The sequence below is a fragment of the Drosophila takahashii genome, chromosome 2R (assembly GCF_030179915.1).
Source record: "Drosophila takahashii strain IR98-3 E-12201 chromosome 2R, DtakHiC1v2, whole genome shotgun sequence".
Classification (NCBI taxonomy): domain Eukaryota; kingdom Metazoa; phylum Arthropoda; class Insecta; order Diptera; family Drosophilidae; genus Drosophila; species Drosophila takahashii.
Window position 1 is genome coordinate 23,086,973 of NC_091679.1, and position 16,107 is coordinate 23,103,079.

Sequence of the window (16,107 nt, forward strand, 5' to 3'; positions counted from 1 at the left end):
GATCCCGGATCTACGAATTTTTCCTGAACCATTTAAAATACGATATATAAATGTTCACTGTAATAGCCTAGCACTATATATATTACCGGAAAAATACAAAAATGATCTGGAAATCAAAAGTTTTAGCAAATTTTAAAAATTCTATACAAATTAAAGTTTTTAAGAAATCATTTTTATATTCATAAAAAAAAATTTCGTGCTCGTTGGACACGTGCCCATCTCTGATTTGGAACCAGAAAGCATCTAGGGGTGAAGACAATGAATTTTTATTACTGAGCGGAACTAGTAGCTATTAAATGGAACTAAGACCTGATCGCGCCTTTTAATTTTTACAGGCTTTAAGCACAATTTCTAGGCAAAGTGTATGGAATTTGTTTAAATAAAGAAGTTTGCCAACTAGATTGCTTTCTTTTCAGTATAGAAATCATACCGCGTTCATATATAGACAAAACTTGGCGAACTTGTTTGGTGAACCAGGAAGAGCCATCCCTGTGGAACCGGTTCCGACTCCGGAACTTGTGAACCCATGGCAAGTGGAACAAAATGTAAACATCTGTAGATTGTAGGTTAAATTGTTTTATAATAACAAATGCAGGAAGTTTTCAATTAAGATGAGCAACCTGCTAAACTTCGCCCTGCGCCAGGGCGCCAATTCCCTTAAGCGAATTAGTCTTCAGAGTTTCAGGCTGGCAGTTCCGGCTATTGTTAGCAAATCGCCGGTTAGTTCCACGATAAAGAAGTTTTCCTCCCAAACGGCGCCCTTCGATGTGAGCACCAGTGTCCCCAAGGATATAATACTCTTCAAATATGAGAACCCGCGATTCTACACGATGCTGAACTTTTTCGGGATCTGTCAGTTTATTTTCTGGACATATCTCTCACATTTCGCCTTTACGACGCTCAAAGATGCTCCGGTGGTGGAGAAACCCGGAGAGGATCTCAAGTGGTTCCAGCGAATAAATCTGGGCGACAATAAGTACAGAAACGGCATCACAGCCTGCAGCTTCCTGATAGGTGAGCCCGTAGGACTATTGATATCTTCAACTTCCCATCTAAAACTTAACGAACCTCCTAGGATATGGCATTCTGTTTGCTGTCTGGATGTTCACCCTTCGCTCGGTTCGCTTTCTCATCTTGAGGAAGGGCGGTCAAAGCGTTTCCTTTGTGACGTACGGACCATTCAACCGAAACCGTATTATGACTGTGCCTTTGAAGTGTGTCTCCGCCGAGGAATCCCGAAACTTGGCCAGGGTGCAACTGCCCATCAAGGTCAAGGGCAAGACACTGTACTATGTTTTGGATATGCGCGGCGAGTTCCGGAATCCCCAATTGTTCGATTATACAGCTGGCTTGAAGCGCCGCATTTAAACGCGTAGTTGTTGGATTTTGTAACTTATTATTTGTAAATAAAGATGTACACTAATTAAAATTAAACGCGGGCCTAGTAGATGGGCTCTGGTTTCTGGGTGAGGAGCAGTCCAAAGCGCTTCTTGATGGTGATCCTCTGGCGGGAGTACTTGTCCTCCGGCGAGAAGCGTGCTGGATGAGCAGACAAAGTGGGGCGACCATCCTCGGTGCGTTTCTGAAACAACAAAGCACGATGTTAAGTAGGTTCAAAATATCAACATTATTAGTTATTTACCTTCAAGGTGTAGACGCGGTCGCCGTTTTCGTTAATTGTGTACATCAGATACATTTTTAAAGGTTTTTTTTTGTTCTTCTGGTTCAAAAAAAGAGCAGTAAATAAAACACGTGTGGCGTGCGTTGCGGGGTGTTACCGTATTATCAAAAACAAACCCTAAAAATGCCAGATAAGTTGAAGCCCTGGATTCTTAGCGGTTGCCCAAACCTTGGTATAAAACTTTGCTAGAAACCAAAACTTATCGACCACTTTCCATCACTATAACTATTTTAAATAATTTTAAAATAAATAAAATAAAACGATGTCGAACAAAGTGGATAAGCTGCACAAACAGGCTTTGCGGGAGCAACAAAAGCGGATGAAGCCCGGAGAGTGCATGAAATACGTTCGCATGGTTATAGATGCAGGATTTCTGAGTGTTCCCGTGGGTCAGGAGATGCTGCAGCAACTAAACTCAACGGATTTGAAGTATGAAATAAAGAGCTTGCCGGTGAGCTACTGCATCCTGTGGGAGCGAAATGTGGGCCAGCAGACGATTGCCCTGGGAACGGGCCTGGACGAGGCCTGGAAACGGGAGGACCAAGTGGTCCAGTGGCTAAGCGAGTCCAGTTTCCAAAAGGCCGTCAAGGATCAAAGCCTGGCTTGCCTGGGGCCCAGGCTACAGGCCTCCTTTCCGGATGCCCACTACACGGTAGCCCTGCCAAAACTTCGGCATAGCCAACACGGTGGTTCAGCTAGTCAGGATGCCCTGATAGAGATGCAGTTGCTGCAGGAACTCCACGTAGAGCAGCTAAGCAAGCCCGAGGCCCAGGATCTGTGTGCCCTTCTCCAGAGATACACGAAGGCCATTGCCGAGGCTCCCTATAAGAAGCAACGCAACGAATCGCTGGGCTGCTTCAAAAAGTACCTGGCCAACGACAAGAAGCAGTGCGTCAAAGTGGATCAGGGCAATGGCTACGGACGTCTCTGGCAGCAGCACCTGAATCGACTGCCCATGGTCACGCTGGAGGTGGCCGAGTCCATTATAGGCCAGTATCCCTGCCCCAGGAAACTTATTGATCACTTTTCCAGCGATCCCACGGCTGTGCAGAGTCTGGCCGATTTGAAGATCAAGCGCTGCAACGGCCCCCAACCGCTGCACACCGAAAGACGGATCGGAAATGTGCTCAGCAATAAGCTGTACACTTTGTACAACTCCAAGGATCCAAACACTCTGCTATAGGCCATTCTTAGCTTTAGAGTCATATATTAGCCTTCTAAAGTATGTACAATTAGAGTTAAATGTTTAGGTAGAGCTAAATATTTTACATTATTCTTCCCACCGTAAAGGTATAATTTAAAAATCACAATGTTCCTATACACATAACTATGAATTCAATTAATTGTTGTTTGCACACCTGAAGAATTGATAATATGTCCGGTATGTCCGTGAACATTGGATTGGGCGACGATGATGAGAGTGCCATATAAACTTCAGTCCGTACTCTATAGCGTGGCCAGGATCCGGGTGAATCCCAGGCAGGCGGAGACTATGGTCTGTCCAAGGCCCCAGATCATGGCGTAAATGGGCGACATGGGCAGACTGGAGGCGCGGTGCACGAAGGCGATGACCGCACTGCTGATGATGCCGCTCGAGGCCGGCGACAGGAATCCCATGACCAGGATCAGGATCGAGAAGAATCGCCCGAACTTGTGCTTCCGCAGCGTGGCGAAGGCCACCACGGCGGCGCAGGTGTGGATGAAAATGGAGGAGAAGAGGGCCCACAGGAAGACGTGGTACCACATTTCGCGAAAGGTATTGAGACGCGCCTGCGACCGGAGGCCCATCACATCGGCGATGGTGTCCAGTTCATCGGTGTCGAAGCCCTCGGAAAACATTGTTGGAATCTTATGTGGGTCGCCTGATTACTAGTTGCTAGTTATTGCTTATCCGTTGGTCAGTTGAGTGTCCAGCCGCATGTCTGGCGGGGATTCCCTCCTTATAGCATATATCACCCGTGGTTCATGGATCTACAAAAGGGGGAACAGACCATCAGATTTGACCTCCTGGCATTTATCCATACTCACGCCCACACATGTGTGCCTAAAGGCCACACCCACGAAACATTGGTCGTACTTTGCTGTCGGAATCAAATTGGAGTCCTCCCCGGCAGCCTGATCGTATATAACATGGTTTCTAACTTGCGGTTAGCACTATATTTTCACAATTGTTTGGTTTATCTTTAATTCGGTCAACAATCGATTGGACTTTCGTCACGGCACTCAATTTGCCTCTTTCGGGCGGCAGTGAATCCTATATCTCGCTTAACTATCAAGTTATTGGTCTCAAGCAGCCATAACTGCACTTTTTGAGCAAAACAAAGCGCTTCTTGTTAATTTAATTAAATTTTTTAATGTTTTTGTCTGCGATTTCCTATAGCAACGGGAGTGGAACGATTTGGGAATGGGCCAGTTCTGATAAGCAGTCAGCTGTGACTCATTTCGGAACTAGTTCGGCGATTATAATATAACTAAATTGAATGGTTATTGAAAGAATATTTTAGTGTTGACTCTTGCTATAAGAAACCCACAAGTTTTTTAATTTATCAGCCACTAGAACCCATTTTTAAATTTTAACTTAATTCCAATAAGCTCACTTATCGTTATCGAGCCCTTTCTATCGCCGAACCAGTTCCACAAGAACCATCTTAGCACAAGTGACAACTCTGCAACCAATCCATAAACAAAAAAAATTTTGTGTAAACTAAAAACAAAAGCGGAAGTTGAAAAGCGACTTTTTAGAATATAATTTGGCTCTTTATGATTTGTTAGGTTTCTGTTTTGGAGAATGGGATGCTGAGGAGCACCTGAACAGTGTAAGTCGTCCTGCTGCTATGACACATTTCTTCCGAGCCTACACTCGTACATATGTAGCTGCAACAAGACATATATACATATATATGTATCCTACGCACTCTCGGCTATATATGTTCCGATATGTGTGTGCACCGCCAATCTGAGAATCGGTTAAACTTAAAGCCTCCAATTGGGGTTCACACACTGGCGTACATATATGTGTATGGATTGTATATTGTATTTTGACCCAGCATATGCTTGCGAACCGCGATTAATTGAAGGCCCCCCATTGCAGACTTCATATACTTCGAGCCCCACAAAACCAACGACGCATTTAATCAATGTTCTCCAACGGATTGCCGTGCAATCTGTCGTTTCCGAGCTGTCTCAGTGTTCCAAAAGACGAGATCGGTAATGAAGAGCTCCTGCCATCCAATATGGGGACTCGCGAGCCTGTTATACTCAACGTCTATGACATGGTATGCATATATTCCAACCCCTAGATGAATCTTAGTTGAATATATCCTCTTTTGCAGTACTGGATCAACGAGTACACCACCTCCATCGGCCTGGGCGTGTTCCACTCCGGCGTAGAAGCCTTTGGCACCGAGTTCGCCTACGGCGGCCATCCGTTCCCCTTCACGGGGGTCTTTGAGATCTCGCCGCGGGATCACGACGAACTGGGGGATCAGTTCCAGTTCCGGCAGAGCATCCAAATCGGCTGCACCGACTTCACGTACGAGGAGGTGCGTCGGATTGTCGAGGAGCTGGGCAATCAGTTCCGCGGCGACCGGTACCATCTCATGAATAACAACTGCAACCACTTCTCGGGCTCATTAACTCAGGTGAGAAATATGGTTAGCCTCAGCCTGTAAAGATCGGAAAACTTTCCATTGACACCTTAAAGTGCGTTTGGGTGGATCCGAAACCTTTAGAGATATGAAAACCACATTTGGGGGTGTGCTAATCAATGAATCACCGAATGTCAGATACCGTGAATTACAACCTTAATTTTGAACCGTGAATCACTTCAATTAGTAAGCAGACATCAGATTCTTTACTTGTTAGATTTTCATTGAATGGTTATCCCATATTTCTGAAAAATTACCTTTGAGTTTCATTCAATTTGCGAAGTAATAGACACAAGGCATACCAAAATGTGGACTTCAAACCTGATTAACATATTCAAAATTAAGCTTACAAAACTTACTTACCCATTCTAGATACTTTGCGGCCAAGAAATACCCAGCTGGGTCAATCGTTTAGCGCATTTCAGCTCCTGTGTGCCATTTCTACAAAGATGTTTGCCAAAGTAAGCCTTCTTAAGTTAAATAATATTGTGTTCACGATTATAAATACATTTCTATCGGTTTTTTAGAGAATGGCTGACACCCAATGCCTTGCAACAGAGCATTACCACAATCCAAGAACGCGAAGACTCCGACAACAGTCCCCTTTGAGACGTTACCTGACCGAGAATATGTCACTTGGCGACACACAAGCGATCATAGTTCACATCCAACAGCAGTCCTAAGACCAACATTGTTAAGTTACACAGAGCGAAATGCCGGGTTACTCACGTCACATCATTTTCCAAGCCAACAACGCCCCAAACAAAAAAGCAACAACTATTATTAATAGACTTAAATTAGGCGATATACATACTTACATAGAACATACCTACATAGAAACATACTTATACATACATGCGAAGTGACTAAATTATTGGCTATTGTAATTTGTATTTGTAATATGACTATTCAGAATTAAGATATTATTAAGTGGCCGGTAAATTTAAGTAGCAGGCGCCGTTCAGCAGCAGTGTCATTTATAGAATTTTAAATTAACTACGAAGACATCGAGAAATCATCATTAGGCACTTGCTAAAAATGTACTAACAATACTGCAGACATATTGGTGGACGATATCAAAATGTTGCCCAATTTACTTGTTTACTTTTGTCAGCGGTGGGAATTTGTTTTTTTTGAATTCCCACCAACCATCTGAGCTCGATTATTGAGATGATTTCCTGGTTGATTTCGTTTACACCATTATACAGAGTTCATAAGCCGCATGTCTATCAAAACACCAAAATGATCTGTTATCAATAAATATATGTACTTGACATTCTGATATTTACACATGCATAAATACTATTATTAAACATTTTTAAAGAAAAATATATTTTGATCGAAAACATTCGGTTGGGTTTCATTTACAAACGAGTGGTGTGAATTTACATTAATTAATCAAGATTTCATAGTTATGTATACTTTTTTTTGAAGAAAATGAAACATTTTATTTGTATACCCCTGCAGATCATTCTATTAATTTATTAATAACACTGTGCAGCATTTTTAGCGCTTTTTAAATTTACCTCGATGGATGCTATATTTTTGGATTCGTTACGAATTCCCAAGTTAACCTGCGTTTTTCAAAAAGTTCCCCGACGCAAGGATTTTTAGCAAAAGGACCTCCAAGTTCGAAAAATGCTGAAATTGGCAAACTTTCCGGAGCTCTCAGAGGCAAACGGATTCATGGATTGATTCGATGTTAAAGTTTTTTGAAAGATACACTCTTTATCTTTCAAGCCCCATACTTAGAATAATTTTAGGATTTTTTTTAAGACAGAAATAAATTCTAGAAAACATAGCTCCCACAGCTCCCATAGGAATAATCGGGAAAAAAAAATGTAAAAAAAATTATATCTTGGGTGTTTTTCAACATATGACCCCCTACTTTCAGAAATACAAAATAGTTTTCAAAAGTAGGCCTTTAAAACTTTTTTGTATAGAAATTGTTGTTGGAATTGATTTACACTTTTACACTTTACAAAGTTTGGCTATATCATATAGGTGCCATAGAAACGATCTGAACATTAATGGGAATATAATAGGAAATAAATTATCGGTTCGTTGGTTTTTATTGTATTCTCTTCTACTCAGGGATATGACTCTTTTTAAATATTTTCGAATTTCGATTTTAATTTTATCAATATCGAACTACTATGTCATATAGCTGCCATAGGAACGATCGGAAAATTAATGAGAAATAATATTTAAAAAGATTTAACATTTTTGAGATTTGTAAATTAATAGGAATTATGTGCAAGGGTATATAAGCTTCGGCTGGCCGAAGCTAGCTTCCTTTCTTGTTCTATGTTGATTTTACATGGTTATTTTTTTTTTGTGTGTATTTTGGGGTTTTTTCATCAAATGTGGATCTATATTTATTCATTATATCTGGTTTACTTAACTTCATAAGTGACTTCAAGAGCTTCTCCGGCTCATTAAGTCCAGTTGGTATTATGAAGGGACCAAACCATCTTTTTGCATCAACGGCTGTCTCTTGAAACATCGTGATGTCCCTAAGTAAGGGTAGACTTGCCAGATCCTGGACAATCGCCAGGATTTCGGTTAACGATACAAGACGGGTAAAATTCAAAGTAGCGTTTTCCAGGTTGATCAGGCATCCGATTGTTTTGCAAAGCACACTTAAATCTCCGATCCAATCCTCGTCAAATTTAAAGTACAGAGTTTTCGCTAGATCACCATTATCTTGCATAAGGAGCAACTCCTCCGAAGTTCCGGTGAGTTTCACTCTTCTATAGAGGGTCCTGGCATTCATCGTTATCACATTTCGAAACCGAGTGCAAACGTTGCCAAAGTGCAAGTGATCCTTGGTGGGCAAGTAGGTCAATATGACGGCCAAACAGTCATCGTTCAGATCCAACAGTGATGAAACCATTTCTTATTGTTGTATAAACACTATTTTCTATAGGTGATGATAAGATAATGACTAACCGCTTGTCAGACCGTTTTCTAGTCTGATCTTAATACATAATCCTGTGTACATTTTTTCTGGCTATTTTAAATTTTAGTTCAGGTGCTACAGAGATACCATTTAGCCGATTAAACTTAAATTTCCTACGAATTTGATCGAAAGAGATATCTGTAGCAAATCCAAAATTATTTTGTATTTCGTGTAGTATTTTTTAGTGCGGTTTTATGTGGGGCCAGGCGTTAGTGCATTCCCGTGTTGCCGGCTCGAGCTCTCATTTTAAGGCAGGAAGAGGAATCCCGCCATGAATGGGTCTTCGAAACTGGTTCTGCCCGTAGGCTTTGTGCTCTACTCGCTGCCACTGTTTCTTCGGGTTAACGGCACCTCGGACTATGTAAACGACGAGGAGTTCCACATCCCGCAGGGATTGGCCTTCTGCCGCAAGGAATTCGATGTGGTAAGCCGGAAAATGGAGCACTACATGGGGGTTGAGGCTTCTCAGCTTGACAGGTGCCGGGATCAACATCCTCCTGCTCTACGAGATCCGGCGCCGCATCCTGGCCGGCTCGGGAGGAAATTCGTATGCTGCCCATGAGGCCGTAACGATGTCCGTGCTCCCGCCACTCTACTTCTTCAGCCACCTCTACTACACAGACACAGACACCCTGTCGCTGAACATGGCGCTCCTGTTCTAAAACTATTGGCAGCAGAAAGCTCATCTGCCGGCGTCGGTCTTCGGGGCCGCCAGTGTACTGTGGGTTTGTATGGCCACCGGGACGACAGTGCTGGACACGTTAGTACACCAAAGCGTACGCACTCGAGCCGTTCCTACGGACAAAGTCCGATAAATGGGCAAAGAAGTGGGTTTCCTTAAACCTACACACAAAACAAATTTGGTTGGTGAAATTAACCAATGAAGATAGTTCAGTAACTATAAAAAATAGTACTTTAACAATAACAAGAAAGGAAGCTAGCTTCGGCCAGCCGAAGCTTATATACCCTTGCAGATAATGTAAATACCTATAGTTTAATGCTCACTCTATCGGTGCAGTTCCAGGGATTTAAATTTTGTTTTTGATCCTATGGGAGCCTTAAGATATAGTGGTCCGATTCGGCTCACTCCGACATAGAAAGAAGACTTTCGGGAAAGTTTCATCGCGGCAGCTTTAAAATTGAGGGACTAGTTCGCATAGAAACGGACAGACGGACAGACGGATAATGTCTAATGAAAATGTAATGAAAATAATATAAATACTTTATGTGGTCGGAAACGTCTCCTTCACTGCGTTGCAAACATCTGACTGAAATTATAATACCCTCTGCAAGGGTATAAAAATAGTCGACCATGTATTTGTCTTTGCTTTGCGTACTGTGTATGTGTGTATTTTGATTTTGTATCTTAAACCTATTTTAAATAGTTATTCTAGGTACTATTATGAAATAAATCAAAAACACCTCTTAACGAGGTAAAAAAGTTGTGATATCCCTTCATATAGCTTCCATACAAATCGATGGATTTTCTTATTGTTAAGCAGGTAGGCTATGAAAAAAATTTTTGTTTCAGATTGTAATTTTAATTTTTCAACGCCTACCTTCTTAACAATAAGAAAATCCATCAATTTGTATGGCAGCTATATGAAGGGACGGTGGTAAAACTATAATATTAATATATGTATACAATATCAGTGAGTAATTGAGTTGTGCAAACTTTCAGCTTAAACATGTAAGAATTGTACTCATTGGAAATATAAATAGGGGTTTTCTAAATTCGCATAAAAAATTATATATCTTGGAAATAATGAAAGGGAACAAAAATGGTTCTTCGGGTAAATTAAGTTTCTTATGAGATGGACAATCTTGGATAGTTAAGTTTCTTTTATAAGATGATGAATACTTTTAAAAGCGCGATAAAAAATTTCAAATAATTAAAATTCATACTTATTAAACAACAAAAAATGTAAGATAATTATTTTCTAACTCCCCCAGTACACATTTAAAAACGTGTAAAGTTGCACGTTGTTCTTCTAAGCCGTTTTCGAGATATACTAAATTGAAGTTTGAGAACATTTTTTAAGTTCTTTACTTCAAAAATTCATAGCGCCCCCAAATGGAAACCAAAAAATTAAAAAAAAATCACAGATGATAACCAAGCCAAACTCTACGAGGTACACGAGTTTGAAGAAAATCTAAAATTTTATATGCGCAGTTGAGAAATTCTTACCCAGGATAAGTTATTTTTACAAAGTGGTTAAAAAAATTTGCAAAAAATCGTGGATTTTGCTTTGATAAGCCTTTAGACGGCTGTGAAATCAGATTGGCGAAAAGTCTTACAGGAGGCCCGCGAGGCTGTTTTGAGTTTTATTTTGAGCAAAAAAAATAAAAATCATCAATAAACATTATATTTGAGTCCTATTTAAAAAAAAAATTTTTTTTGATCAAAAATAAAGATTACCATTGAACAAAAAGATAATAATCATGAATTTAAAAATCATGGCGGGTATGCATAGATTGGACAAAGATAATTATTTGGGTAATAATTTAAAAATTTGAAAAAATAAAAATAATGATTATTTTCGGTCCCTGATTTAAACTAATATACGTTGCTTATTTACAGGGGTAAACATAGGTCACCAGCGCAAGAAGCGGTAATGTCGACATTGCAAAAGGATTTACTCGGGGCAACCGCGTTCTTGTGACCACTGCTTAGGAGGACCTGGCCAGTGACCATAGACCACCGTGTAAAATCGCTTCTAACGATTATTTTTTGCATCCTAGCTTCTCGCAGTTTATGTCTTTGCAAGTACCTTGGAGCAAGATTTCGTGCAGATGGCATTTTGGTTTGCTTTTCAAATTCTTGCCAACTTACAAATGTAAGTAAACCAACGGAGCCGCTGCAAACAGCTGTTCATGTAGCCTAGCGGGTAATTCAAATTTTTAATTTTTTCTTTTATTGTGTACAATATGCGCTTTAAACAAGTATTCTTTTGGTAATTTTGCAAGAAAAATAAGTCAAATAAAATTAGATAATTATTGAATATTTTCCGAAAAAAGGAAATCTCTCGAATTTCTGTGACACCTACGGTTTTGATCGGTTGGTTTCTAAACCAACCGTCCCCAAATCCGTCCGCGGTTTCTGTGACACCACCGTTAGTTTTTTATCTCGAACTTAACACACTAAAATTTAGAACCTTTAGACCTTTAATCCGCGATTTGACACAACACACAAACAGAGGTTCACAAATTTTCATTTTAAAAAGGGCCCAAAAACTTGACTTTGGAATAACTTTTGAACGGAGTTTAGGATTTTATAATATGAATACCATTAGGCTAATACAAAAGGTCATTTATCCCCACCGCCCCCAACAGCTTGAATTTTTTTTCTACAGTTTTACTTTTACACTTTCACGCAATCCTCTTACTTTTTGCAATTCCTTTCGATTGAGGTATCACTCGCTAATATCGGACCATCACATATAGTATTTATAGTAATCGCCTTTGCACACTCCCCTGATGCGCTTCGTCACTACGTGGACTGCCGCCCACAGTGATACCAAACTTAAATATTTTACCAAAGTAATTTTTGAAATTCCCACATTAACTTAATTAAATGACTCTTAATTTTAAAACATTTTTTTGCATAACTTTGTATTGTATTTATGATTTTTATTTATTTATTTTAAAACGCTCTAGATTAGATTATCAATTGGAAATAAGTTAACTTTTGCTTTGTAGTTTAGAACTTCAATACGATTAAGATAAATAAGTATATTACGCTTAGCTATGTACAGTGGGAGCTTTTAGGGTATAACCAAACTCAAACTAGACTCGAGACATTATTGTAAAGGCCAACGCCTGACACCTCGTCAAGATCAATGTCGTTGGGTGCGAGACTGGGATGTGGCCAGTTCCTTGGCCGAGGATTTGGATGGGGCGGGACAATGGCCTGGAAGGTGGGGGACTGAATGGGCCTATAGGTGACCGCACCCACATAGTCGCCATGCCTTGCAGGAGCATTTGGCTGAGGAATCCTCTCCACATATAGGTCCTCGTTGCGGTAGAAATTCGCATTTGGTACGTAGCCGGAGTGGATCCTTCTCTGCGGGTTTTGCGGGATCGGTGGACGGTGGGGCAGTTCATGGAAATAGGCATCTTTGGGTATGTGTCTCTCGGGCAGGCCAAACTGGGCAGTGTGTCGGTGGGGAACACTGTAGGTGGGCGAGGGATTCGAGGAGGTGGCCTCTATGTGCTGGAAGTTGTTATTCAAGCGGGAGTGCGCTCTTGCCGCAATCACATTCGCTGTCTGCGAGTCCTGCCGATTGGAGTCTATGGTGTTTTGCAGTTGGGCCACCATATCCCGAACCTGACCGGCGGCATTCGGCCTCTTCAGGCACTTGATCTCGCTGTTCCGGATCTCCACCTTATTCACACTTTCATTGCCATTCTGCCGCACTTCCGTTTCCTCGGCGTACTCCATAATGGGATTGGAATAGAAGAGATTCGACATGGCGGGATAGTTGTCCTCCAAGCAGAGGGGCTGTCGCTTCATCAGATTGGAGATACCAGCTGCCTCGCTGGCCTGCTCCTTGTAGAGCAGCTTATCGCCCCCCATCCGCTCGGCACTTTCGTTGACAGCCACCTCTTCTTTCCCCAGGTCCGCGAAGGAGGCGTCTTTTCTTAGGGCTTTTATCACGGAGTTCAGCATGTTCTCCCCTCTTCCGATCCGCTGGTAGTACTTGTGGTAATCGGCCTGTGGATTGCTACCCGTGGGCGAGGCCTCCCAGTCCCAGCTGTTGGAGTTCTGGGAGGGATTCGAGGTCTCGCTGGAGTTCGGGTAGCGCCGCATTACATTGGTGTACTCGTCGTAGTTGGGGCTATTAACACTTTCCTTATCTTCCCGCAGTTGGGCAGATTCGGCTCTGGGATGGGGTTTGTAGGGTGGCGATAAGGAGGAAAGCTGGTGCTTCGTCTCTTGTTCACTGTCCCTTTCCATAATCAAGGTGGTTTTCTCCAAAAGAACTCCCAATCTTTCGGACACTTTGAGGAAGTCTAGTTTGAGTTCATCAAGCTTTGAGTGCTCTAGCTGTTGAACTTCCTCCTCTGGTTCTGCCTCCTCTTGAACCTGCTCCTGATCCTCCTCTTCTTCGTCCTCCTCCGCCCCAGCTTCAATGGAATCTTCATCGCTGTCGCTCTCCAGCTGAGCGTCCGCTGATCGGTGGACTACAGCCTCCACAGCCTGATCCTCGAGTATATCCACACTCCTGGAATTGGTGAGCCTGCCAACCTCGTGGTTATTTTCCAAGAGCTCCAGACTGCGACACCTGGAGAGCGTCCTTTCGATCCTTGAGCTCCTGTTCTGCTGATCGTAGGTGGATCGCATGGGGGCACCCCTTCGCAAGAACTCACTGAGGTGCTGCCTCTTGCTCTCGCATCTTAGCCTGTCCTCGATCATCGTCCTCGTCAGCTGCTCGATCTGATCGTTCGTTTTGATGGCCAGTGCCTGAACTTTGTGACCCAAACGTTCCTTTGTCTTGTGCACATACTTCTTTAGGCTCTTTCGATTGCAGTTCAGCTTGTTTTCAATGTGCCTGAAGAAGGGACCGCAGTAGCAGGTATTTCCCACGCTCACTGGACCCTTGTGGATGTGTCCAGCCAAGTCCAGAAAGTACTGTTCACCCGGTTTCAGCGGATCCTTGGGCAGGGTCTCCAGTTTCGGCGAGGGAAAGGCGCGCGGATCGGGAAAGTAATGACATCCGTAGGGTGACCAGTTGATTCCCTTGTCCACCACATCCCTTTCCCGATCTCTGTCCTTGTCCGATCTGCTACTCGGTTTCTCCTTGCGATTCCGGATCTTCTTCGGCGTGTTCAGGATCTCGATAATCTCGCGATAGTTCTTCCTTATCGCTATGTGCATGGGGCAGTCCCCCTGGGCGTTTTTAATGCCCAGACGAGCATCCGCCTCGAGCAGTATCCTCGTGAGCTTCCGGCGACCCATGGCACAGGTGATGTGCAGGGCGGTGTCGCCGTTTAGATTTGTTTTATTGGGATCGCAAAGGGCGGAGAGCAGGATCCGGGTAACTCCGGCATGTCCATATCTGCAGGCGGTGTGCAGCGGAGTGTCACCGTACTGGAAAAGGAGATTGTTGAATGCGGTTATAACCTGTGTTATTATTCCCACTCACATTATTCTGGACATCGGGATCGGCGCCGGCCAATAGTAGTTCCCTGGAGCTCTGATTGTGTCCGTTTTGGGCGGCCAAGTGCAGGGCGGACAACCCCTCGTTATTGGCGATGCTCAGGGCGCTATTATGTAGGGCTTCGATGGTCTGGTGCGCCACCTTTGCCCTGCCCTTGCTCTTCTCCTTGTCCTTCTCCTTGTCTTTGTCCTTCTGCCCCTTTGTTGATTTTCCAACCCCCGAGGAAGTGGGTGGTGTTGGGGGTGCGCAGATCAATTTCACGCAGCGACTGAACCCTCGGCTGGCGGCCTCGTGGAGCGGGGTATTCCCCTGCAGGGATTCCCTGGCCAAACGGTCCGCATTGCTGAACAGGAGACCCTCCACCCGACGATCATCCCCGGCGGCTACCGCCTCGTGCAGCGAAGTCCAGTTGCTGGAATCGGGCTAAATTGGGGAAATGGATATCAGTTTAAACGTTGTTATTTCTGAGTGCGCTAACTCACCCCGGTGATAGCATTTGGAAGAGCTTCCTGTTTTGGAATGCGGGAGGATCCATGCTGCATTGTCTGTTGTAATGTTTTGAAAGAAGTTGTTTATTAAAACAATTTAATACTTTAATTTTAATACCAAAAATAAATTCCAACCTTCTATTACTACGATTTTTAATAATTATTATTAGGAATAATTTATCTATATTTGCTATTTTATGACTAGTATTGTTATTTTCAATTATTATAATAAAATGGATCAAGTATCAACAGGTTTAAAAGAATCAAAGAGAAAATCATTAGAAACCAGTCAAATTCAAGACAAGCCACCTACTTTACACAGGAAACATTTTTTGAGATGAGGCCAAACATGTTCAATTTTGGAAAAAAGCACACATTAAACTTTGAAAAATAATGTTTTTTTTTATTTATCCAATTTATCAAAGTTTTAAAAGTTCTAAAAGTCAACAAAAATATCTTTCAATCTAGTGAGTAGTAACTATCAAGTTAATAATGTATGACTCTTGAAGACAAATCCTTAGTTTTGAGTTATAAAAGTCTTCATAGTGAATATGATTAAAGATAAACTTGACCTAGGATCATATGAACATGATCTTTAATCTTGTTTTTTTTTCTGTGTATGCGCATGTGTGTGTGCCTCACGTAATGGCGTACCACGTAGTAATTGCAATTGCAAACACAAGTGGGAGTTGACAAAACCGTTTCGAGAAAAGGTTTGAGATTTCAAAAACACCTTTTAGAAACTAGGTACACATATGTCTGCTTTCCACATCCACTATTTAACACGATAATAAAACATATATGGTTTCTTGTTTATTCAACACCTTTACGGCAAATTCCTAGGCCTAAAAACCAGGTTTGAAGTGCGACTCGGTTTTCTTTATCCCCAACTCACTTTTCACTAGTTTCAATTCCCGATTTCGCGCCGTTAGTTACACATTGCTATTCGCCACTCCCACGTATTTACACATGCTTTCTTCTAATCGTTTCCAATCCCAGATTCTGCGCTATTTTGCCAACGTTTGGTGGAACGCCCAGAGATAATTTGGCTTCAAGCCAGGCCTAAAAGAGACTAAAAGAAAGCCAATCACAGGCAAAATTGGCAACAGGTTTCAAGTAGGGTTGCCGTACTTTCAGCGGCTATCGACCACTGCCGATAGTTTGTCTT

General features: G+C 42.3%; 6 protein-coding genes across 8 annotated transcripts in view; 3 read left to right on the forward strand and 3 right to left on the reverse strand.

Moving 5' to 3' along the window:
- Positions 1–511: 511 nt before the first annotated feature.
- Positions 512–1,434, forward strand: LOC108068345 (transmembrane protein 223). Its single transcript, XM_017157844.3, has 2 exons — positions 512–1,014; positions 1,076–1,434. The coding sequence occupies exons 1-2, from the start codon at positions 612–614 to the stop codon at positions 1,366–1,368; spliced, it is 696 nt and encodes a 231-aa protein (XP_017013333.2). The 5' UTR covers positions 512–611; the 3' UTR covers positions 1,369–1,434.
- The window catches only part of Nop10 (Nop10 ribonucleoprotein), a 107,852-nt gene continuing 93,121 nt past the window's right edge, over positions 1,377–16,107 (reverse strand). Inside the window, exons 2-3 of one of the 2 annotated variants that reach the window (XM_070213702.1) lie at positions 1,643–1,713; positions 1,377–1,582 (exon numbers count right to left, since the gene is read on the reverse strand). In XM_070213702.1, coding sequence (XP_070069803.1) covers positions 1,442–1,582; positions 1,643–1,696 — 195 coding nt within the window. In that variant the 5' untranslated portion in view covers positions 1,697–1,713 and the 3' untranslated portion in view covers positions 1,377–1,441. Of the gene's footprint in view, positions 1,583–1,642; positions 1,781–16,107 lie in introns of those variants that run through there. The other variant, XM_017157845.3, reaches the window with a different exon arrangement.
- Positions 1,880–3,020, forward strand: mms4 (Methyl methanesulfonate sensitivity 4). The gene has a single exon (XM_017157877.3). The coding sequence runs from the start codon at positions 1,944–1,946 to the stop codon at positions 2,862–2,864; it is 921 nt and encodes a 306-aa protein (XP_017013366.2). The 5' UTR covers positions 1,880–1,943; the 3' UTR covers positions 2,865–3,020.
- On the reverse strand, positions 2,943–4,091 carry LOC108068365 (transmembrane protein 170B). Its single transcript, XM_017157878.3, has 2 exons — positions 3,710–4,091; positions 2,943–3,652 (listed from the first exon to the last, which is right to left on the reverse strand). The coding sequence occupies exon 2, from the start codon at positions 3,518–3,520 to the stop codon at positions 3,128–3,130; it is 393 nt and encodes a 130-aa protein (XP_017013367.1). The 5' UTR covers positions 3,521–3,652; positions 3,710–4,091; the 3' UTR covers positions 2,943–3,127.
- On the forward strand, positions 4,319–6,676 carry LOC108068343 (deubiquitinase DESI2). The gene is made up of 5 exons (XM_017157842.3): positions 4,319–4,497; positions 4,773–4,956; positions 5,014–5,322; positions 5,701–5,789; positions 5,856–6,676. The coding sequence occupies exons 2-5, from the start codon at positions 4,819–4,821 to the stop codon at positions 5,935–5,937; spliced, it is 618 nt and encodes a 205-aa protein (XP_017013331.1). The 5' UTR covers positions 4,319–4,497; positions 4,773–4,818; the 3' UTR covers positions 5,938–6,676.
- dgo (ankyrin repeat domain containing protein 6 diego) lies at positions 11,937–16,106 on the reverse strand. 2 transcript variants are annotated; one of them, XM_017150119.3, is made up of 4 exons: positions 15,835–16,106; positions 14,934–14,996; positions 14,437–14,874; positions 11,937–14,381 (listed from the first exon to the last, which is right to left on the reverse strand). In XM_017150119.3, the coding sequence occupies exons 2-4, from the start codon at positions 14,991–14,993 to the stop codon at positions 12,072–12,074; spliced, it is 2,808 nt and encodes a 935-aa protein (XP_017005608.2). In that variant the 5' UTR covers positions 14,994–14,996; positions 15,835–16,106; the 3' UTR covers positions 11,937–12,071. The 2 variants fall into 2 exon arrangements, with proteins under 2 accessions (XP_017005608.2, XP_070070242.1); XM_070214141.1 differs by lacking the exon at positions 15,835–16,106 and adding an exon at positions 15,673–15,797.